Source organism: Notolepis coatsorum (assembly GCF_963971535.1).
Source record: "Notolepis coatsorum genome assembly, chromosome: 1".
In the NCBI taxonomy this organism is placed as follows: Eukaryota; Metazoa; Chordata; class Actinopteri; order Aulopiformes; family Paralepididae; genus Notolepis; species Notolepis coatsorum.
Genome location: NC_140165.1, coordinates 103,576,090 through 103,601,353, shown reverse-complemented (window position 1 = coordinate 103,601,353; position 25,264 = coordinate 103,576,090). Strand labels below are relative to the sequence as shown.

General features: G+C 44.6%; 1 protein-coding gene across 1 annotated transcript in view; it reads right to left on the bottom strand.

Moving 5' to 3' along the window:
- aco1 (aconitase 1, soluble) overlaps positions 1–25,264 on the bottom strand; it is a 131,333-nt gene that overhangs the window by 31,622 nt on the left and 74,447 nt on the right. The window contains exons 10-14 of the mRNA XM_084335159.1: positions 13,687–13,803; positions 12,790–12,949; positions 10,881–11,016; positions 7,505–7,589; positions 4,249–4,405 (exon numbers count right to left, since the gene is read on the bottom strand). Of these exons, the coding sequence (XP_084191285.1) occupies positions 4,249–4,405; positions 7,505–7,589; positions 10,881–11,016; positions 12,790–12,949; positions 13,687–13,803 (655 nt within the window). The remainder of the gene's footprint in view (positions 1–4,248; positions 4,406–7,504; positions 7,590–10,880; positions 11,017–12,789; positions 12,950–13,686; positions 13,804–25,264) is intronic.

Genomic DNA, 25,264 nt, shown 5'->3' with positions numbered 1-25,264 from the left:
GGAGAACATGTGCAGAACTCAATGTAGCTCGACTAATTCAAGAAGGAGAGAATTCTGCTGGAAAAACTTGACTAGATTCTTCATAACTCCCAAAATCAAATCCCGACAAGTAGGCATAGAGCAACCATGTTGGAGACAGTGCGGCCAGAGGGAGGCAAACCACTCTCATATCTTTTGGAATTGTCCAGGAATTCAACGTTATTGGCAAGATGTTCACTCCACCATGTAGGTTATATTGAATTTTAAGATACCGGAGACCTTCTCCTATTTATACCTGGGTAACTTACCTGAGGAATTGGTAGGAGGAGACAGATATTTGATGAAAATATTTTTAGCAGCAAGTAAGAAAGCGATCACGCGTCTCTGGTATCAACAAGAACCTCCAACAAAAGACAAAAGGTTGGCCATTATAGGCGAAATATACACAATGGAAAGACTTACTTTTACTCTCAGATTACAGGAAGAGAAAGGTTTGAAGTACTGGGAAAAGTGGGACTTTTATATGGTAATGACGACAACCAGTGGATGATGTATTGATGTATAGTTGTAAAGAATATTCGCCATACCTATAGGGAAAGTAAGAGAATTGAGAACTCATGTGAAAAGTATATTTTTGTAAAGTGACACTAATAATGCAGCCCGGGATTGTGTTTTTGTTATGTCTTGTTGTTTGTGATTGTTTGCTTATTGTGAAAAACAATAAAAAGAAAGTAAAAAAAAAAAAAAAAAAAAAGAATGGTGTATCCTGAATAATATCACAATATTAACTACAGCATACTGGATTATCCTGAATAATATCACAATATTAAAGGCAGAATACTGGAGTACCCTGAATAATATCACAATATTAAAGACAGAATACTGGAGTACCCTGAATAATATCACAATATTAACCACAGCATAATGCGGATCTGACTGTCTATTCTTCTGATAGCAGGTGTCAAAGATCCCCACTTTCTAGTGTTGCACAAGGACCAATCAGCATGGGTATGGGTGGGTTCATTTTCCATTGATGGGGATTTGATTGGCTGTTTACCTGCGGTTGCAGGATTAATAACGTTAACGTTAGATAAACAATTAAAATATACTAATTAAAATGGTTGGACCTGTGAAATTTGTACTTTGTACTTTGTAGGTCTGCATTTTAAATGTAAGGAGTAAAAAGTATGTTTTTTTTCTCTGAAATGTAATGGAGTAAAAGTACAAAGTATACAAACCTAATAATACTCGAGTAAAGTACAAATCCCCCAAAACAGTACTTAAGTATTGTAACGAAGTACAATTACTCAAGTACTTTACACCCCATTTACTCAAGCATAGTAACAGACACAATATTCCTGACACTGGGAATACATTCCCTGAGGTCCGTAGATGTCCCTAGATACCAAGAACATGCAAATGGCCCTTGTAGAAGTGGAGCAATCTTCCATTTACTTGGGTATGTACTTTTAGGCGAATTCTCAATATGGCTCGGGCTTAACTCTTTCTGCGCCAAAAACGAGTGTTTCAAATCAAACCGTTGAGCACCAAAAACGAGTTCTCGTTTTTAGATCCTTTTCCCCCCATTCTAAACACTCGCATGGACCTGCCTGTGTCTCCCTGGCACCGCTGCCTATGTTATAATTGCAAGGACGATCGAATCTCGACATGTGGCAGTATCACCTACCCTTTGAACTGGGTCTCTAAGGTGTCTTTCAGTGCCTCTGTACCTCCAGCTGCAGGAATCCCTTCCCCCTCAAAGTGAATCAGCACACAGCCATCCTTCGGAGATTTGCTCGCCTGAATCGTTTCCCATATTATAGCCAGACCCAATGCACATGAGTAATGGCGATCGCGATGGATCTACATGGATTATTCATTTTGGAGTACCTTCTGACTAAGGTAAGGTCTATTTTAGGTATATTTTACCGAACCTAAAACATGCTTTTGTATTGATCACAGCTTCGTATTTTACCGGACCTAAAACATACTTTTGGTAACGATCGCAGCTTCGTGAAATGACCCCCCCCCCCCCTTGATGATTTTGTGAAGAAACATCTATATATGGTATATACCTTTGATTTGGAAATAATATAGATTTCAGGCGAGCAACCCGAACGATTTGCGCATATCGTTATCCTCATACGATAATTGCCTAAGTACTTTTTTGGGCAAATTGAGATTTCTGCCTAACTAATCTCCTCACACTGCTGCATCGCCGTGGCTTAGTGCCTATGTCCTCAGCCAATCAGAACGCTTGTTATGTTAAAGAATCCCCAACTGCCTAACTCACTCGTGTGACTTGTGCATTTGAACGTTACATACACAGATGGCGATCGCATGACTTAGGCAAGTATAACAACTGCCTTAGTGTATGACATGTATGTATGTACGAGGAAAAAATGCCTAAAGGCCTCTACATGCTACAGCAACTTCAAAGCAACTGCACCACAACATCGACAAAGCAACGGTGTTTTAGACACTCTACCTTTATGCTTCTGCAAAATCAACGCGCAGCCTATGTAACATTGTACCCCGTATGTAGCTAGGTTCCCTAGATAGATGACGCTTCCCTTCTCAACCAACCCATTGATAACAAGCAGAAAAATAAGCATCATTTTTACTTCCGGGTGGGGGGGGTTTCAAAATAAAAGAGCGAGTCTAAAAGCACCGTAAATACGTTTATTTTTTACAATATCTAACGTTACACGAACCTAAACTAATCTAAAGTTAGTTTAGGTTCGTGTTAACGTTAGATAATGTACAAAATAAACGTATTTCCGGTGCTTTTAGTCGTCGCTCTTTTATTTTGAAATCCCCCGACCGGAAGTATTATAGTGTCTGTTGCTAGCAGCTTAACTTTTGTCAGCCGGTTCTGTGCTTTTGAACATAACTTCATTAGTTTCCAATGGAGAGGAGAGAAAGACCGGCTCACATGCAGCTCAAACTACCTGTTGGAATAAATTAATTGATTGATGTTTAACTTGTCCCTGTGTGTGTCCAGTCATTTCGACTAGCAAACGTTGTATTTAACATTACCTCAGGATACCATTGTATTTAGTTGGTTAGCTATGTAGCTAATGTGGATAGCATTTTGAATGGCACCAATGCTAGCTGGCTGGCTACAGCTTTATTTACTAAATTATGGAGGCTTTTTAATCGTCAAGGTAAGAGAGGATTTGTCATGATCAACTGAAGGCGTATGCTATGGAACAATATGTGCTTGGGTTTTCAGAAAAAGGCCAGTTATGACGCTAATTATTTAGCTAATATTGATAGCATAGCTTGCTGGCTACAACAATGGCGGATGGTATTCCTCGCTGCGGGAGTCGGACCAATATTATTCTATGACAGCCCCGCCCCCATTCACTACCAACCAATCACTGCTACGCAATACCAACGCAACGGGTGTTTAGATTAGATTTTGGAGACGGGTACACAACATCCTCGCAACACAGTCTACAAGACTCTCTGCAACAAGCGCGTTGAAATCGCGCCGATGTTGTGTTGAAGTTGCTTTGAAGTTGCTGTAGCATGTAGAGGCCTTAAGTCACGACATATTTTGTTTAAAAGTCACCTTATTTTGTTACGCAATGGTTGTGCATTTTTGTATTTTTGCAAACTTGTTGATACACCTTGTGGAACTTATTTTCAAAATATAAATTAAAAACTCATACACATTTGCTGGAAAATTTGTTTTTTCTTCTTTTCCAAAAATCTTGAAAAATGACTTAGGCAATTATCGTATGAGGCTAACGATATGCATATAACATGTCATATCTCACCATCTAGAAAACGAAACTGGATTATTTTGAAACGGGGCAATGTTTAGCGTGGAATAGCGCACAAACGAAGGTATTTAGAAATTAACTGGTTTGTCAATGTTGGACTATAAATGGTGCCTGTCAAATGAGCCATACTATGGTCTCCATAGCTATAATATAGAATATACGATGGGTCCGCAAACATCGTGAATATTGTCAGTAACGCTGGCGCCAGGCAGTACAGATGGAAAAACAGTGTGGCGCTCAATGAGTTAAGGTTAAAAACACACCTTTTAGTAGAGCTTTTTTTTTATCCTGATATGCTTCTTTTTGTATCCGTTGCATTAAATGTCTTTAACCTGTAGCACTTTGAGATGCCAAATGTAAAGTGCAATATAAATAAAATAATTGTATATATGCAATATTCAACCTTTTTAAAAGAGTTTTTTAGAGCAGAACTGGAGATAAGTGTGATAATAATAATAATAATTCATCATCATCTCACCGATTGGCTCGGTCTCAAAGTCGATCCTCACGGTGCCTGCGATGGCATAAGCGATGACGAGGGGCGGAGAGGCCAGGTAGTTGGCTCGTGTGTTGGGGTGGACACGGCCTTCAAAGTTCCTGTTCCCAGAGAGGATGCCTGCAGCGACCAGATCTCCCTGAAACAGAATGGGGTTCAGCTGCATGTGATGGCAGGAAGACACATTGACAAGCAACATTTGAACATTGGAAATATTTACTTTATTATAATAAATTTTTCTACTTTTCTATTATACCACATATTTTTTTAGATTATACCATTATAATGCCATGGAGTCATTTGTGCTAGCTTGCAGCCAGATATTTCTACTGAATGTACAGATGAGAATATTTTTTTCCAGGGACAGTGCACATTAAAGGAACACACCAACATTATGGGAAATGCCCTTTCTCCAGAGTCATACCAAGAAGATACAGTACATAGCAATTTGCAATGCATGTTAGGCAGGGACTACAGATGAAAACGAGCTCATTCGCTAATTCTGGCACATTTACATTGATGTGGAAACTGAGGATGTTGATTAACCCTTTCACTGCCACACTACCAAAACGGTTAACCCTTTCACTGCGACAATACACAGAAGGTTAACCCTTTCACTGCCACACGACAGCCGGTTGTGTGATAGTAAAGGGTTAACCTTCTGTCACGTGGCAGTGAAAGGGTTAACTCATTCAGCGCCATCGCTTAATGAGCCAGGGGGCGCTAGAACGCCATCGCTTTAATCAATGGGGAGACTGCGAGATTTGCGAGTGCTTAAAATATATCTTATATTATAGCTATGGGTCTAATACACCCGTCGATTGTCAGTGAGTTGCTTCCAGTCAACATGCACGAAACTGATTGTTTTCTCATCCGTACATTTCCGTTTTATACCGTTTTGAATATGAGTATAGTTTGTGATTCTTAGTAATCCCAGGAAAAGACGCGATAATAGCCCTTTAGTGGAATACACTAAACACAGTAATTTATCGCCTGATTATCGAGTCTTCCTGAAATCAACGCTAGATTATCATTATTATCCTTCCTCGTGCATAAATGAAATGGCCCTCGTAGCGCGGCGCTCCCCCCGCCACCTCCTGCACTCAACGGTAAACAACCACACACACAGCTTCGATCAGGGTAGAAAGAAATATCAGATCAACGCAAGATTTTATATATAGAGTCCTTATCTGGGCTCTGATGTAATGCAAAATAAATAATCCAATTATCTGATCGCCATTCCAAATACTGCTCGTGGAGGTCCGTCCCACATTGCCCGGCATTGCAGATGTAACGTTGTAAACGCTAGTCCTGCCGGAGTATTTAAACCCAGCCCGCACGGCTCAGATCGTCCCAGAAAAGAAACTACACCATTTCTAATGGAGTGCAATACCGACTGGAAGGCGTAGGCTGCTGTATTTGCCCTTTTGTGAGCTCAGACCCATTCCCAATGATAACATCAGGCTGGATGGATGAAAAATTAATGGATATGGCTAATAAAAGAAATAACGATTAAAACCTGACTTTTCTCGTGATTGGCGCTGAATGAGTTAATGTAGTCCTAAAAGGTGTGTTCCTTTAAAGCAGTGCTTCTCAAACTTTTTCTGTCAGGCCCCCCTTTGGCGGACCAAAATATTTTGGCCCCCCCCCCCCCCAGATACTGTATGTGGTGCTGAATGCTATCAACACCTTAACTGCTGCATCATGAGATACTTGGTGGGCCATGAGATGAGATACTTGGTACTCAGCACCACACTCTGAAACTAGCTCTCTAGGTCAGTGGTTCTCAAACTGTGGTACGCGTACCACTAGTGTTACTTGGTGGTACTGCTGGTGGTACTTGAAAACATTTACAAAAAAGCACAAAAAAAATTATATTTTTATTTAATTTTTTTGCAGTCAGGCCACTGAACTTAGAAGCAGGCCAGGCCAGTGTTTCTGGTTGCGGCGGCGCGATAGTTAGATAACCTAAGTGGGGAACAACCAGGTTCACTGTGACAGAGAGTAATGCAGTCTAAACAGTCATAAATCTTAAATTCAACTTCAGCCCTGATCATAACCATTTATTTTTTGTAATGTCAGATAAAAAATGAAATACTCCCACTTTTCTGAAAAGAGTTGGTGTTAAATCTGACATTACAAAAAATCCATCAAAATCTTTGTTGTTGCTAATCATTGACACATGCCTAGCCTGTAATAATCCCCCCCAGAAAAATTTACTTTGCATTTGATATATTGAAAATATTTTACTTTGTGTGTTTTTTTAACAATAATTTGTGATGCCATCACACACACTGGCATTTAAAGGGTAAAAATTCAAAAATGTATTGAATGTGTTTTCTTTTCTTTTTTTTACAATAATGTGTGATGCCCATCACAAACACTGGCATTTAAAGGGTAAAATAAAAAAATTCCTGCACCAGAATGCAGGAAATTAAGTTTTTGTAACAAAATAATTGTGTGTGTGTGTGTGTGTGTGTGTGTGTGTGCGTGCGTGTGTGTGTGTGAGAGAATGAAGGACAATTGCTTGCTGTGTGAGAGAGAGAGAGAGAGAATTGAGTACATTTGCTGAAATAGTTGTTCTTAATTTTCTCACTTGCTATGTGAGAATGTTAGTTATTATGTTCTCAATGCCCCTTGCATTGTATGAGTTGTGTGGAAGCGTTTGCTAGTTCTAGTGCTATCCCTTTGTACATTGTGGCTGTGTCTGACAAAAGTTAACAATAAATAATGGTATTAGGAATACATTTGCCTCCTGCGTGAACTGTGCATAGCTGAATAGACTGTATTTTAACGCCGGTCATATGGTGGTACTTGGAGAGCCAGCTACGTTCTCAGGTGGTACTTGGTGTAAAAAGTTTGAGAACCACTGCTCTAGGTGGTATCAGATGAGATTTCAAAGAGTTCTTCCAAGAGTTTGGATGGAGATGTGTCAGGAAGCTTTGTCTCAATGTTGTCTGTAAAGTTTTTTTTTATCCAGAGTAACTTGGTGAACCTTTTCTGTGTTTTATTAAATAATGATTTTCAGATTTTGAGAAATGGTATTTTCATGGAGAACAGTGCAGCTGCAACAGATAGCACTTTAGTGATCATTTTCTGTAATAAAATTATTTTTTATTTTTTTATAAATCTTAAGGCCCCCCCTGTCATGCCTCTGCGCCCCCCCCTGGGGGGCGCGGCCCCACTTTGAGAAACACTGCTTTAAAGTGTAAACAACAGTGTTTCTATCAGCTGGTACCTGGGTAATGGCCTCCACGACAGGCTCTGGAAGGGGGCCGCTGTTTCCTATACAGGTCATACAGCCGTAGCCCACCACCTCGAAGCTGAACGGGGAGACAAAGCCAGCAGACATGGTGTCAAATACTGAAAACACCCGATATATTTAAAGGAACACGACAACATTTTGGGGAAATTAGCTTACCGTCTTCTCCAGAGATAGACAAGAAGATAGATACCTGGGCCCTCATTTATCAATTTTTCTTAGAAAATGTTCCATTTCCATACTTAAGCACAGAATTTAGAATGTGTGCAAGCACAAAAAAAAACAGGATTTATCACACGTGCGTACACAGGTCCTACGCACACCTGTCATGATAAATATCACCTTGCTCTATACGCTGAGGCTCGTGCACACTTTCACGTATTTGCATACCAGAACCGCCCCGATTAACCATATGCGGTAATGGAACACCCCCTGAGAGACTTCACTGAGAGCGAGATTGATCACCGAGGTCCAACCAACAAATTGAACATATAATCTTCGGTGCGCCGGGAGCCAATGATGTTGACTGACCCAGTCCTGCTACAGAACCAGCACATTGACAGAAATAAATGACAAGATGACCCGACATTAAGCACTGTAATGACTGAAATTAAATCAATTTCAGCAGGCCAACTCTGCGCTCTACAATGCCTATTATGTGCGCTCGTCATGAGCCTGTGGTACTTCTGGTCAGAGTCATTATGGCTTCAGTGGATAACCCTGATCTGCATTGTGATGTTTTAGATACCCCAGTAATAACATTACAATTGAATGAAATACAATTAGGCCTGAATGAGACTCCGGCCACCGGCACATTATCAGCCAAAATGCGCATCGCGGATTATCTGTACATTGACCGAGTGGAATCCCGTTCACATTACTGGATTTGTTTATTGATGGAGCAAACTGAGAGATTGTTCACAGAGGCGCTGCCGAACCAAGATATAATATGATGTGTATAATATAATGTGTGTAGAGGCATATGATACAATCTATTTTGTTGTTGGTATTGGGTAGCCTATATGAATTACATATAATAGCAGCCAGCCTACATTATGCAACAGTAATTTCCGCATATAACACACAGCCCTGCGAAGCCTGCATACAGTAAACTAACTTGATCATTAATCTAGCTGTTGTATCTTTACGCTTATGAAAACATTAAATAATATGTATAGGCTATAGGCCGTCGCTTTAGCCTATATTCTCAAATGGCTATCCGAGTCCTCGATATCCTCGCGGACGGACCAGTATACCTTTATATCATATCATATTCATATTCATATATATCATATCAGCCTACCAGCATGTAATACGTTCTTTGTTAGAATTCAACTCGTTATTATTTTGCGCATAGATTGCAGAAATACGGGAACGTTTTGATTTAGGCGTTGACATTGTAAAACTAAATAAGTGAACTTCTGTAAGCAGAATACAAGTCATGATATCACCCACACGATATATGCTCTGTGTCCAGAGCATGTATGCTTTTCATTCATTTAAGACACATTTATTGCAAGGGTTTTGTATACACATACACTCAACAAATAACCTCAGTCTATTCTCGTTGCAATGCGTTTTTTATTCTTTCTTATAGGAAGGGTGAAGAACACTATATCGTGGGTGTTCATATGACTTTTATTCTGCTTACAGCTTCGGGGTTCCACTATTACGTTTAACAATGGCAAAGCCTTTTAAATATAATCAAAACGTTCCCGTATTTCTGCAATATATGCGCAAAATAATAACAAGTTGAGTTACGCGGAGCGCAGTCAGTGCTTATTTCCTTGTTGTAATAATATATTCTACCACCGGCGTCAACTACGCATGGTCCGACCTGTGCTTAAATATACGCACAAAGTCAAGCACAAGTTCAAATTGATAAATCCCACACTTTGCTTAGAAATGGTCGCACGCACGGGTTAAGCACATATCTGTGCGTACGTCACGTTGATAAATGAGGGCCCAGGTTCCTCTGTGCGTTCAGTAGTCTGGCTGCACGTTAGCCTAGCTTAGCACAATGAATGGAAGCGGACATGACCGGTTAGCCTTCGGGAGAGGTGTTAGTTGGACAATGCCTAGGCTAACCGGCACTGTCCGCTTGCATTCATTGTGCTAAGCTAGGCTAACGTGCAGCCAGATAGCTTTCTACTGAACACAGAGGAAACTGGTATATATCTTCTTGTCTCTCTCTGGAGAAGACAGTAAGCTCATTTCCCAAAATGCGGGTCAAGTTCAGGAGCGTGACCAGTTCACAATGGAATCTGATATTGGCCACATTTAAAAAGGTCCCCTATCTTATAAATGGCCTTTTCCAGCGGTTTGCATGGTTTTCTAGCAATGTGGGGTTGTACCAACACTGACTAGGTGTGAAATTCTCATTCAGGCGCATTCCTCCAGTTCAGGTGAGACAAGATCCTCCCCCACTAAACCAAGCCATTCTGAATTTACATCAATCTGTGACGTGTAAGTATAGTGATCGACGTAACCTCAGCTCCTTCTGTGGTTGTAGCCACCGCCCACAATCAACAATTTGAGGAAGTTAGTGTAACATTGAAGTTATGACCAAAATGGAGCGAGTGGAAATAATGCGGAAGCGGTTTCCCTGTCAGACACTTGCACTTCCCCAAAAGAGAGAGAGAGGTAGGGAGGGAGGGAGAGAGAGAGGCTCATACGCTGCGAGTCTCCGAGATATCTCTCCTCAGCTCTCTCCCCCTGCTTACACACACTCGCGACTCGAACACACATACACACTCGCTTAGCACTCTGTGCGCTTATTGCTCTTGTCTCTCTGTCTGTCTCTTTCTCTCTCTCCCAAAGGTATCTGCCAGTGCAGGTGGGTGACTGTCACTCAAAGCGCATTGAGAGTATGGGCGGAGCCCAGCCAAAAACAGTTTGGATTTTGTAAGGGGAGAAAATGGTGCACCAAAGTACTTGATTAAAAATACAAAACAATGAATTTTATTGAGAAAAAAAACACAGATGTGTTCCATAGACTCACAGGGATGTGTAAAATTGCCCAAATAGTGAAAGAAATGGATAAATAGTTCCCCTTTAAAAAATTATGTGAACAGCCAAAAAATTAAAAAAAATCTTATCGGAGCAATACATCAGACTTGAGCACTAAGGCTGCTCAATAAGCAAGTGTGTAACTAGGAGGGATATGCGAAAATAAATTGAAATGGCCTTGTGTACATTGACAATAATGTCATCTTCTTCTTTTAGTGAATAACATTGTGATAATAAAAACAACCACTTCAAGAACCCCTGATCTATAGATATAGTACCTGATCTGATATATAGATCTATAGTCTACTGTACCTATCCACATAGCGTATGTCTCTGCTCTCACCCGAGCTGGTAGAGGTACTGCATGACGCCGCTCTCCTTCAGGTAGTAGGTGACGACTCCGCTCCCGGGAGACAGGCTGGTCTTGATGTAGGGCTTCACACTCAGGCCGCACTCCACCGCCTTCTTCGCAAGGAGCCCTGAAGGAAGCGGGAGATTTATAGTCACACGACAGAATATTCATGGAGGTCTACAGATGTAGAATCATGTTCATGTTTTTAAATACTTTTAACTTTTTTTTTGCAGTGGGGGCCAACTAGTTCAAGTTTGCTTTTATTTGTCAGGTATAAAGTATGAAATGCTTGGTTCTGTATGAGCCCCTGAGAATATGCTTCATACAGTAAACAAAAAAGTAAAAGAGGAATAAAGTCCCAACACTATACAAATATACAATATAGGGCGGCTGGGTGGCGCAGCGGTCTAAGTGCTCGTCACCAATGCAAGAGACACCGGTATCGAATCCGGCTGTCAGCGTTGCCTCCGGCTTGGCCGGCCGTCATACTGGTTCAATTGGCAGAGTCAGCGGGAGGGAAGCTGGTGGGGTGGTATTCTGGTCGTTGTAAACAGCGACTCCTACAGGTCGGTCAGGGCGCCTGCACAGCAAAGAAGGGATATGTTTAAGGTAGTGTGACCTCCCACGCGTTACACTTCTCCAATGAGAGTCCGCGCTGGCAGGTGAAAAGAGGTTGCTGGCTGTCTCCTATGTGACGGAGGAAGCATCGGTTAGACTTCAGGACTCGCTAGACCGACCAGTGGGGGGCACATGCGAGCAACAACCAGGAAGGGGAGGGGGGAATTGGCATAACGACAAAATTGGGATAGGGGAAAATCAGAGAAAAACAGGAGAAAAAGTGGATAAAAAAAAAATATATATATATATATATATACAATATACAAACTAAAGTACAACCTAAGTACAATGAAAGTACAATGAGGTACAGAAATGCAGACAATGGGGTACCCAAAAAAAAAAAAAAAAAAAAAAAAAAATGAGGTATGATCATAGGAAACAGACGCATCATTGTCCAATACGTGATTGCTTGTTCCACTGTGTCCGTATCTGTGTGTGCGCATGCGTGCATGCGTTTTTCGTGTTCAACAGTAAACTATTGTGCAACCTTATACACTGTACTTAAATAAATAACTTCACTGGAACTAGGGCTGCAACGATGAGTTGACATCGTCGATGATGTTGACCATGGAATTATGGCGATTCTCTCTCTCTGTATGTGTGTGCACTATAGGTTACCGGTACTTTTTTTTTTAATATGGTTTAGGCTAATTAGCTTTAACAATCCCGATTCTGTAAATAAATCTCTCTCTGACTGGTCATTTTTAAAATCTAAAGCCAAAAAGTGAATTCCCGTTTGGGGACCAGGTCACCACGTCGCCAGTTACCCAGGGATCTCCCGGGCCTTTCCGTGTAGAGTTTGCATGTTCTCCCCGTGCTCGCAAGGGTTTCCCCTCCAGAATATAAACCCAATGGAGAACAGATCGCCAACACTGTCGCGTCCCTGACGAAGACAGACTGGAGCACTTAAATTGTTCCCCAGGCTTGGCCCCAGGCCACAGCCCATGTCTGCTCCCGGCTGCCCCAAGCGCAGAGACAAAATTTCATCGGAGACCCGGAAAAAAATGAATTGCATGCGTGTGTTCCTGTGTGTGCCGCCCATCACATGCGTGTGTCGCGGCATTATCAATGTGTGCAATGAATAAAGACTTCTTCAAAAGTCCAGTTTTTATCTTCTCACACACAAAACACACAACACACAACACACACGGCAGGGTGAAACCTGTGGCCACTAGAGGATGGGGACACTTTTGTGTTCTAGACCAATTTCAAATAGTCTTAAACAGCTCTTTGTCTGAAGGACTTAATTCAACATGGTTGAATGGACCTAGGTTGTACGTACCGGCTCCCAGCATGACAGAGGGGTTGCTGGTGTTGGTACAGCTAGTGATGGCGGCGATGACCACAGAGCCGTGTGACAGAGTGTACTCAGTGTTGTTGAACTGGAAGGGGACCGCAGCGCTGTGGCACTCAGGGGCCACTTGGAAACCTTTGAACCCTTGCTAGAAATTACACACGTGGAGAAATAATTAACTTCTCGAGAAGAGGAAACAAAAGACTAAAGGAAACACTGTTGATGTAAAAAGAACGATAGTTTAACTTGACTGTGAAAATGGGGACGGGAGAGGGTGTGAATACACTAAAGACACCCAAGACATTAAAGAGACTAAATACATTAAAGAGACTCAAGACATTAAAGAGACTAAATACATTAAAGAGACTCAAGACATTAAAGACTCTAAATACATTAAAGAGACTCAAGACATTAAAGAGACTCAAGAAACTCAAGACATTAAAAAGAAGTGGTGGAGAGAATAAAAGCTAGCATATAATGGTAGTGTCTGGTTAGGAGCGAGGGATAATGGATGGATTATCCAAATGGGGGGTCCGGGGGGGGGGGGGGTACGAGCTAGAGCATATGTGTGTAGGGTATTAGATAGCAGGTATTAGGGGTATATCCTGTATAAGACATTTAACTAATTGTGATTTAATTGGATGTGCACTGTTAATTAATGCTTGTATATCTTATCGTGTGTTGTCATGTTTGTTTATTATGTTTGTTTAAAAAATAATAAAAAGATAATACAAAAAAAAAAGACATTAAAAAGAGACTCAAGACACCAAAGACACTGAAGACACTAAAGACACACTTGAAATGTTAAATTCTGTCTCGCATATGAGGTTGCACACTTCAAAAAGGTTAAAGTTAGAAACATGTTCAACTTGAAAAGGGCTCTACCTTTGCACTGAGACAAGTTTCAAAGTCAGTCTTCATGTCGGAGACAGCAATTCTGTCCTGAGGCCTTTTAGGACCACTGCAGCAAGGCACAACTGTACTCAGGTCCAGCTCTACCACCTGAGACAAAATCACAGGTATGGGAGAGGGTTAAAACTGTTTAGTTAGGATCAGTAGTCATTACGTAGGTAAACAAATGTCCATTTGTTATTCAAAATATCACCCTCTCTATATATATGCGAGTGTGACCTTGAATTTATTTGGAATATTGTCATTTTATGAAACAACTTTTATACACATAGCTCTGATTGATATCCACTAAAGCTATTCTTCTGTGCAAACATTATTATTCTATGTATGCATTAGAATGCATGAGTATGTATTATTATTTCATATTTTAATTGAGGAACAAGTGTATGCACGAATCCACCATGACAGATTTCTGGTATATATACAGTATATATAAATGTACTTGTGGATAAACAATGTGATGTATATATAAATGTACTTGGGGATAAACAATGTGATGTGACAGAGCTGCAATGTTCCAGGTGCAGTGATTGGGGAATGTCACAATTAGATTTTGATTCTTGGGGGTCACAATTCGATACACAAATTCTCAATTCATAATTGATTCAATACATTTGATTCTATTCTAGATTGCGGAATACTCTTTTCTGATTGGCCGGCAGGTCTCTATTAAAACCGTTTAATGCACACGTAGTTCAGCTCAAAATGAATTATCCATTCTAAATTCATCCAAATCTGTAACTAGGGCTGCAACGATTAGTCGACGACGTCGATCATAAAAAATTGTCGACAGGGAATTTTTGCGTTGATGCGTCGTATAAAAAAATCAGAGATGCAAATGTTCATTTGTAACTGCAATGCACTACAGGAAGTGCTGGGGGCAGTATCGTTTCCATTGTCTGACTGCATTCTGTAGTAACGGCCCGGGTAAGAAGAAGAAAGAATGCACCCCGGAGCTTCGGAACATGGGTACGTTTTAGATAATTAGCCATAGTATTGTATTTTTTACGTTAGCTTACATGTTGGAAAACAGAACATCTCATGGATAATGCTTGCTAAGCGAGCTCTATTGCTGGGGCTTATAGAGGCTGCGGTATGTAACGTTAACAGCGCCAAGCTACAGCGTTGCTGCATGCTATTTCAGTAATGCCGAAGCTGCGGTATGTTTATGTAACGTAATGTTAGCTAAACAACAGTGCCAAGCTTACAGCGTGTCAGTCTGCAAAAACACGACACTGTGCTAACGTGAGCCGTCTGTAGCCTAGCCAGCCAAGTTCCAACTAGCTTTCCCATGGTTTAACGTTAATGGCATTATGCAGTAAATCATCTAAAATAAAGTTTCACACATACACACACACACTCCTCTCACACACAGCAAACAAAATACCTAGAACTCTGTCTGATCTGTCATACTCCTCTCCTCTCCCTACAGCTGTTCCACGTCACCCTCCTGGACCAAGTTACAGCCCCATCAGCCGCGGTGCTGGGGGCAGATGCTGCTACTTATTTTCTTTCTTTGTTTACATTTAAACACTTGCACTTTAATTTGTATTATTTAATTAATACATTTTGTTATGATTGATTGTTGTATATTGTATTTATGTTATTCAAATACATTTTGATTTAAGCAAGTTGCTTAACACATTCGGGGCCATTGGGCTGAGTCTAATTAATGTCAAGAGGACCGGGGAATGTAAACAAACGTGGGGCTGTTTGTACAGCTAAATCTATACTTTATAGCAGGGGTCAGCAACCTTTTTGACATGAAGTGCCTGTTTGAAATATAGTTGTAACTAGTGTGCCTCAACAATATTCCATGCATCGTAAAAAACATTTCTCATAATCAGGTATTTTTAATGATAATTTTTACATTATTACATCATTATTGTTACGAAGGATCAGATTAAACCGAATATATATATTTATTGATTGATATATATTGCATAATATTTGTATATCGTTTGATATCCCTTGTGTATTCCTTGTACATATACACGGAATATCCCTTTAACCTAGTACAGACCATAATATTTCGTTCTCCTATTGGACAGCGGTCCCTTAGGCGCCATTGCCATACCTCCAAGGTCTGGTTCAAAGTCACCGCCAAAGACATGCCTGGGCATGAACGGTTCTGCGCAAGGATATGAGACAGGAATAAAGCTGGTACTAGTTTGTTCACCTAACGTATAAATACGGCGCAGGTGAATACAGAAGCACTTAGTCTAAAGTTACCCAATAAGTTGAAGCCTCACCCACGATACAACATGCGGTGAAGTATGGCCTGTTTGGCCCCAAATAGAGCATTGAGACCGCGTGCGAATTAATAACTGAAGTATCAGAGTTTAACGCTGTACCGTCGAGTTCGACCTATTCTATTAATTCAGTAATAGTCTATTTATGTATAGTGTATCGTGCGGCTACCGTTCTACAGTGACCAGCATCACCAACGTTTCCTCGTACCAGCTAGTGTGCTTATCCAGGCTGGGCTGCTTACCCTGGTGCTTTCACCCGAGGAGCCCTAGACGAGGACCGTGTGGATCATGTACACTGGATAACCTACCGACGACTGCATAGCCCTTTTCGACTGGATTATATTTGCTTTGGTCCTGTAATTGATGGAGCGGAGAATCGCCTACACCCACAATTGTGTGGGATTTACCCTGTGAGGAGCAACGTCGAGCCCGCCTCTCAGAAGCCTGAGGCTGACTAGCTTTCTTCCATGCGGAGCTGCATGCTACGGAGAACAGCTGTATTCGTCTGCGGATCAAGAGATTATTGCACGGTCTCCTGTACTTGGAGTCTCTTTATCATCGTTGACCCAGACTCTACTACCGACAAATCCTCTCCCCTTGCTGGCTTACAACCGGAGGGACCCTACCAGTATCTCCCGCTATCTTACTAGAGTACCATAGATATAATTCCTAAGATTCAGGTTGTATTATTATCTCCTGCGTAATATGAGAATGGACATACGTTATTGATTTGCCTACGCACATTCCTTTGCCTTATAAGCGCACCTTAAGTAAAGTATATTATGTACTATCATTGCTACTAATAAATACTTAAACCCAGTTTTGTGTGGAACCGAGTCATTGTGGGAAGTGTTCATCATAAGATACCTGTGTACTGTATGGCCAGTAGTAATGTACATAAGACAGTAGTGGTTTAATGATACCATACTTATTAATACAGTCAGGGAATTGTACCCCTCAGTTACAATTGGTCCTTCGAGCCGGAGGGTAACTAGCGTAATATTAATATAGTGGTATTAATATTGACATGGCCAATGATGAACACTCCACAAACGGTTCTCCTAAAATAGATCGCCCGCAGCGTAGACGGCAGACACCTCAGTACTTAGAGGATTACGTTGCCAGTATACTACCTAGCTTTCTACAGACGTTAAACGCGGAAAAAGTAGATAGTAAAATTATGTCCGACCCTACCGACCAGGCTACCCCGGTAGGAGTAGGACCAGGAGGGACCCGACATGACTTTACCCCCCGCCAAGACCGAAGAAGTAGTCCCCGGAGAGCTCCAGGATAAAGAAAGCCCTCCAGGGATGGAACCCGACCCACCACAAGAAGGGACGCGCACCCCGGAGATGGATCTCCTCGATACGCGACAGGAGAACGGATCTCCAACGAGTACTACCAGGAGCAGATCACCTCAACCAGCGTCTTCCCCCCGCGAGGCGGACAAGATGCTGGCGCAGGCCTTTATCGCCAGCCTGGCAGCCTCAACCGAGCGCGATCGACTCCAAGCACAGACGCTTAGCGAGCGCGAACATTCTTCCATGGAAAGAGAACGCCTTCAAGCGCAGCAACGGAGTGACGAAGACCGCATACGCCTAGAGATTAGACGCCTCCAGACGGAAGAGAATATGGGAAGAGACCGCGCCGAAGCCCAGCGCGCCGCCGCCGAAGCCCAGCGCGCCACCGCCGGTGCCCAACGAGAAGCAGAGCGCGACCTCGCTCTCACCAAGCGCGAAGCCGAGCGCGACCGATTACAAGCGCAGATAATGGAGCAGCTGATTACCAGGGCAACCCCCCCTCCCTCCGCACGGGGCTCCAGGGCCTCGTCAAGACAAGGGTCAAGGGCACCCTCCCCTACCCGATCAAGCGACCCTGAGCCCGGCGACCAGTGAGAGCCTATACCCCTCTCCGAACCCCTTCCCCGACCGGTCCAAGCGAGACCCAGCTACAGGGAAGAACCGGTCTATAACGCAGAGAGGCTAAATAGACGACTACAGGATCTAGATGACCTGCCAGAGGAAGAAGAAGAGGGAGAGGAGGAGAGTCAAGCCCAACAGCATCACAGTACTCCACAGGACCAGGAGGTCCAGTACAGCCCAGACTTTACCCCCGCGGCTCTGCGCTACAGACCCCCGACTCAATTCACGGGTGAGCTTGACGCACGACCAGCCCCGAGGAACAGCACCTGGGTACGCGGGCCTTGGTACCCAGCAGGTACCAGCCCACCACGACACGTAAGAGGAGACTCGCCTAGGAGGCCTCTCCTCCAACGCTCACCGATGTGCCAGCCATCCATGGCATCATACCTTGGCACACCGACGTTCCCGGACTTCACACATGAGAACAGAGCACAGTACACAGAGCTACGAATGTGCTTAGAGACAATGATGTCCGATGTAGCTGATGAACCGTACAAATATGCTATCCTACTCAAGCACCTCAAGGTGCCCCGAGCGCACAATATAGCGCTGGCATATTCCACCTCTACTACCCCATACACCGCGGCTCTAGCAGCACTCGACCAAAGATATGGACGCATATGGGACTACGTAATACAAGAGATAAGGAATATTGACCGTCTACCCCCAGCCACAGACAATCGTTCACTAGATGACCTGTCTATCAAGGTACAATCCCTGGTAGGGATGCTGGGGGCGCAAAAGGAAAAGGGTATGTACGAACTGCACGCAAACTCTAATGTTGAGAGGATTTTAGAGAAGCTTCCGCCCGCCCGACAAGAGCGCTTCAGGCGGCAAAGAGACCACCGTGATCCTAACGGTCCCGAGCCATCCCTCCTAGACCTAGCCGACTTCCTGGCGAGAGAAGTCAACAGCCTACGGTTGGATACGTTCGTGCGGAGCACACCAAGCTCCAGAGAGGGACCTAGGAGAGCAAACGATGGCCGCAGACTGGTGACCGTCATGCACCAAGCAGAATCAGTACCGAGCAACAAGACCCACAGTACCCCCTCGATGAAAGAGAAGTGGAAGATTGTGTGCCCGTACTGCGAAAAGGAACACTGGCTGTCACACTGTGACACGTTCAAGAAGATGACCGCCGACGAGGTGAGTCAATGGATAAAGTCCAACCGACGCTGTTACCGATGTGCGCGCAGTCACATGGCAGCCGATTGCCGCTTACAGAAGAGGTGTAGTCGGTGTGACGGAGCCCACTTGGACGTCCTACATGACAGTAACAGAAGAAAGCCTGCACCCTCAAGCAGCACAAAGGCAAGTGTTATGTACATTGACCCCGCCAGCAGCGGGGGCGCCCGGGTGCTCTTGAAGGTGGTCCGCGTAACATTGAGTTACGAAGACAAGGTCATGGACACCTACGCCGTCCTTGACGACGGGTCAGAGAAGACCCTTCTCCTCGCGTCCGCTGCGGCCCAGCTGGGGCTGCGGGGGAGCGAAGAAACGATGACGATTCGGACAATAAGAAGAGACCTAAAGACGATAAAGGGCGAGAATGTCTCCTTCACTATCGCAGCAAGCGGGCAGCCAGAGAGACGGTATAGGATCACTAACGCTTTCACCAGCCAAGACATAGGCCTGTCGCAGTACACCTACCCCATCGCCAAGCTGATGGATAAATATGTGCACCTGCGTCAACTACCTATACCGCTCATAGACGGTGCCACCCCGACCCTGCTGATAGGATCCGACCATGCACACCTCATCGTCCCGATGGACCGGGTCCACTGGGCCCAGAGGCTGTCCTGCAGCAGTCGAGACCCGCCTAGGATGGACACTACAAGGCCCCCTCGCTAGGTCTCCTAACCGAACAGCAGCCACTAGCTGCCTCCACTCCAGAGTGACAGAAGAAGACACCACCCTCCTACAGCATGTCGAGAGGCTATGGACACTAGAGACAATGCCCTTTAAGAACGAAAAGAAAGACATTCGTTCCAAGGAAGACATTTACGCTATAGCCCTCCTCGAGCGGGGGACAAAGAGAGTCAAAGTCAACGGAGTGATGAGATACACAACTCCACTCCTGAGGCGAGAGGGTATGCCTACCTTCCACGCCCCAAAAGAAGCGACGGAGCGGTATCTATCGAACACAGAGCGGCGCCTAGCCAGAGACCCCGCTCAAGCTACTGTGTACCGCGCTGAGATTGACAAGCTAATCACAGCGGGACACAAAGAAAATTGACATTAAAAAGGCCGATCAGACGACCGAATCATGGTACGTGCCGCACCACAAAGTCCACCACAACGGCAAGGATCGTATTGTGTTCAACTGCAGCTACCAGATCGGATCACAAAATCTGAATAAAGAGCTCTTGCCCGGCCCAACACTCGGCCCCTCTACTGGGCGTGTTACTACGTTTCCGCCAAGACAAGGTGGCCATCAGCGGCGACATCAAAGGGATGTTCCTGCAGGTGCGACTAGTGGAGGAGGACAAGCCCCTGCTGCGGTTCCTATGGAGAGAGAGGATCGGGGATGAGCAACCAGCCATCTATCAATGGGAAGTCCTCCCTTTCGGAACCACATGCAGCCCATGCTGTGCTACGTTTGCACTGCAAAAACACGTCGCAGAGGACCCAGCAGCTGATGAAGAGGTCCGACAAAGTGTAGGAAATAGTTTCTACGTGGACAACTGTCTGCAAAGCGTCTCGACGCCAGAAGAAGCCGAGGCCCTCCTACTCAAGCTCCGCGCCTCCCTGATCAAAGGCGGCTTTGATCTCCGGCAGTGGGCCAGCAGCGACCCTCAAGTATTGCGCAGCCTCTCCCGAGGACAAGGCAGCAAGCAGCGAGACCTGGATGGCGACCATCCCAGGAGAAGCCCAAGAAATGACATTAGGACTAGTCTGGCGCTTCAAAACAGACTCGCTCCATTATAAACACACACCCCTGACCAAGGAGCAGGGAAGGTCGACTGCACTACCGACCACAAGACGGAGTGTATACAGAACACTCGCCAGACAATATGACCCGTTGGGATGTATTCTACCTTACACCACCAGGGCAAAGATGATTGTAAGAGCGTTATGGGACAAGGACCAGGGCTGGGACGACCCCATACCCGAACACCTTGCCTCCACATGGAGAGAGTGGGAGACAGAACTCAGCTCACTCCCAGGTGTCAACATACGCCGCAGCTACTTCCCACCCACAGTGAGGCCGGAGACGTGCCAGATGGACCTGCACGTCTTCAGCGACGCCTCCGAAGTAGCCTACGGTTCGGTGGCCTACTTGCGTGCCCGAGAGGAGGGAGGAGAAATACATACTGCCTTCATCCTGGCTCGCTCAAGAATAGCCCCCCGCAAGCAACAATCTATCCCGCGTCTAGAGCTCTGCGCAGCCCTAGCAGGAGCGCAACTCGCCACGTTAATCCAACGTGAACTCACCATTCCGGTGCAAAGAACAATCCTGTGGTCAGACTCCATGACCGTACTCACATGGATCCAGTCTGATTCGTGCAGATACAAGGTCTTCGTGGGAGTCAGAATCACAGAGATCCAAGATTTAACAGAAGCAGCAAGCTGGAGGTATGTGGACACAAAACACAACCCAGCTAACGTCATCACCCGGGGAATGTCCCTGGATGACCTCACCCGTCACAATCTATATAGTGACAGGCCCGAGTTCCTCAAGCTCCCGGAAGAAGAGTGGCCTACACCCACCCCACGGGAGGCGAGTGAAGAGGAGGCAGAGAACAAGAAATCTATGTTCTGTGGGTTGACACACACACTCGTCCCCACAGACCCCAACATAGACGACTGCCTCACCCTTGAGAGTGCGCAGCTAAAGACATTCCTGTGGCACCACCCAGAGATTCAGCCCACTACTGACATTACTGCAGCTAACTACGAAGAAGCAGAACTTCTTCTGCTACAGCGAGCCCAGAGAGACTCGTTCCCCGACGAGCTAGACTGTCTACAGGGATCAAAGCCAGTCCCGTCAGACAGCAGATTGCTCCACCTAGCCCCTGAGAGCGACGCCCATAATCTCATCAGAGTGGGTGGTCGTCTGAGGAGAGCCCCAGACTTACCGGATGACGTCAAGTACCTGATAGTCTTAAACAGCCGACACAAGGTCACAGAGCTTATCATAAAGAAATACGATGAGGACGTGCATCACGCCGGGGGAGAGAGAGTCTTCGCGGAGATCAGACGCCGTTATTGGATACTGCAAGGGAGAGAAGCAGTACGACGTTTCCAGCGGACTTGTCTAGACTGTCGTAAATGGCGAGCACAGCCCAGTATACCCCGGATGGCTGACCTACCCCCCTGTCGCCTCCGACTCGGCGACAAGCCTTTTCACTCCACCGGTATGGACTGTTTCGGCCCGCTGTATGTAAAGAAAGGAAGAGGGACTGAGAAGCGGTGGGGTATTGTATTCAAATGCATGACCACACGAGCGATACACATAGAACTCCTTCCAACCATGAGCACAGACTCATTCCTTATGGCCTTCCGAAGATTCACATCGCGGAAAGGGAAACCGTCTATATTATTGTCTGATCACGGGACAAACTTCAAAGGCGGAGAAAGAGAGCTGAGAGAGAGCTTCCAAGCTATGGGCCCAGAACTTAAGACCCACCTCGCTCCATACCAGATTGATTTCCAGTTTAATCCCCCGAATGCACCTCACTTCGGTGGAACTTGGGAACGAGAAGTACGTTCAATAAAGACAGCCCTGTACGCCGTGCTTGGGGCCCAGACCGTGGCGGAGGAAGTCCTAACGACAGTCCTCACGGAGATCGAGGGAGTATTGAACTCAAAGCCCCTCGGTTACGTCTCAAGTGATGTAGCAGATGTCGACCCAGTCACCCCCAACACTCTCTTGATGGGGCGGCTGGACCCCGCGCTACCACAGACAGTGTACAGGCCTGAAGAAGCGAACGGCCGAAGAATGTGGAGGTACAGTCAAGTATTGGCTGACAAGTTTTGGAACAGTTTCCTACTCCACTATCTACCGTCTCTACAGACCCGCCAGAAATGGGTGAAAGAAAGAGACAATTTGACAGAAGGAACAGTCGTCATGATTATCGACCAGTCACTACCCCGAGCTATGTGGCCGGCCGGCCGCGTAAGCAAAGTGATCACTGGTGCCGACGGAAAGGTCAGAGCGGCAGAAGTGCTCGTCCAAGGGCGGACATACACCCGGCCCGTGGCGAGGCTAATAGAGTTGCCAAGGCTCCCCGACACTCTTGATGATGACCATGACCCCCTGACTTTGTGAACTGCCCTACCCTCACAACAGACATTGAGTAGTGGACAGTGCGGTTAATCTGTCTCTGCTTATCTAATTAGGTGGGACTAATTAGGAGGCGGCTGTTACGAAGGATCAGATTAAACCGAATATATATATTTATTGATTGATATATATTGCATAATATTTGTATATCGTTTGATATCCCTTGTGTATTCCTTGTACATATACACGGAATATCCCTTTAACCTAGTACAGACCATAATATTTCGTTCTCCTATTGGACAGCGGTCCCTTAGGCGCCATTGCCATACCTCCAAGGTCTGGTTCAAAATCACCGCCAAAGACATGCCTGGGCATGAACGGTTCTGCGCAAGGATATGAGACAGGAATAAAGCTGGTACTAGTTTGTTCACCTAACGTATAAATACGGCGCAGGTGAATACAGAAGCACTTAGTCTAAAGTTACCCAATAAGTTGAAGCCTCACCCACGATACAACGTGCGGTGAAGTATGGCCTGTTTGGCCCCAAATAGAGCATTGAGACCGCGTGCGAATTAATAACTGAAGTATCAGAGTTTAACGCTGTACCGTCGAGTTCGACCTATTCTATTAATTCAGTAATAGTCTATTTATGTATAGTGTATCGTGCGGCTACCGTTCTACAGTGACCAGCATCACCAACGTTTCCTCGTACCAGCTAGTGTGCTTATCCAGGCTGGGCTGCTTACCCTGGTGCTTTCACCCGAGGAGCCCTAGACGAGGACCGTGTGGATCATGTACACTGGATAACCTACCGACGACTGCATAGCCCTTTTCGACTGGATTATATTTGCTTTGGTCCTGTAATTGATGGAGCGGAGAATCGCCTACACCCACAATTGTGTGGGATTTACCCTGTGAGGAGCAACGTCGAGCCCGCCTCTCAGAAGCCTGAGGCTGACTAGCTTTCTTCCATGAGGAGCTGCATGCTACGGAGAACAGCTGTATTCGTCTGCGGATCAAGAGATTATTGCACCGTCTCCTGTACTTGGAGTCTCTTTATCATCGTTGACCCAGACTCTACTACCGACAAATCCTCTCCCCTTGCTGGCTTACAACCGGAGGGACCCTACCAGTATCTCCCGCTATCTTACTAGAGTACCATAGATATAATTCCTAAGATTCAGGTTGTATTATTATCTCCTGCGTAATATGAGAATGGACATACGTTATTGATTTGCCTACGCACATTCCTTTGCCTTATAAGCGCACCTTAAGTAAAGTATATTATGTACTATCATTGCTGCTAATAAATACTTAAACCCAGTTTTGTGTGGAACCGAGTCATTGTGGGAAGTGTTCATCATAAGATACCTGTGTACTGTATGGCCAGTAGTAATGTACATAAGACAGTAGTGGTTTAATGATACCATACTTATTAATACAGTCAGGGAATTGTACCCCTCAGTTACAATTATTGTTATAATTAACAATATTATTATGACGGTTGTATCAACCCTAAATCTGAGTTGGGGCGGGGGTGCAATGCAGACAAACAGTTTTGCTTTACTGAGCTCTGTTATATGGGGGCTGTAGTTGGTCACTTTAAGCTGCACACCGGAGCATCTTTTAATCCAGCTGTTTGCTGTTCTGATATTTTCTGACATTTCGTTGATGCGTCGCTCGACACTTCAAGCTGACATGGGGATATCTTTTATCCTTGATTTGATTGTCTCTTTGTTTGGCAAGCCTTCAAACAAAACATCTGAGCAACAGAGAAAATCCTCCTTGATATACTCGACTTAAAAAAAATAACCTGTGGGAGGATTTCAACAAGATAAATGCGACAACAGTGCAAAATATTTCACTATAATATTTCAAAGCAATTTTTTTTTATTTTTTTTTTAATGCTGCCCCCTGTGCCAATGAAAATGCCATGCGTGCCTATGCAGGCACGCGTGCCTAGGGTTGCCTACCCCTGCTTTATAGTATTGCTATCTGTCCATTCTAATTGTCAATTGAGTCCATAAACCGTCCCTTCAAAATGGCTTAAAGAAAAAAAAATCATCAATAGGTTCTCATTTTATAGCACCGTGAATATAAGCATTATACGGGATTTGGGACTAGTATATTTTCTGGAAGGCTAGTTATAG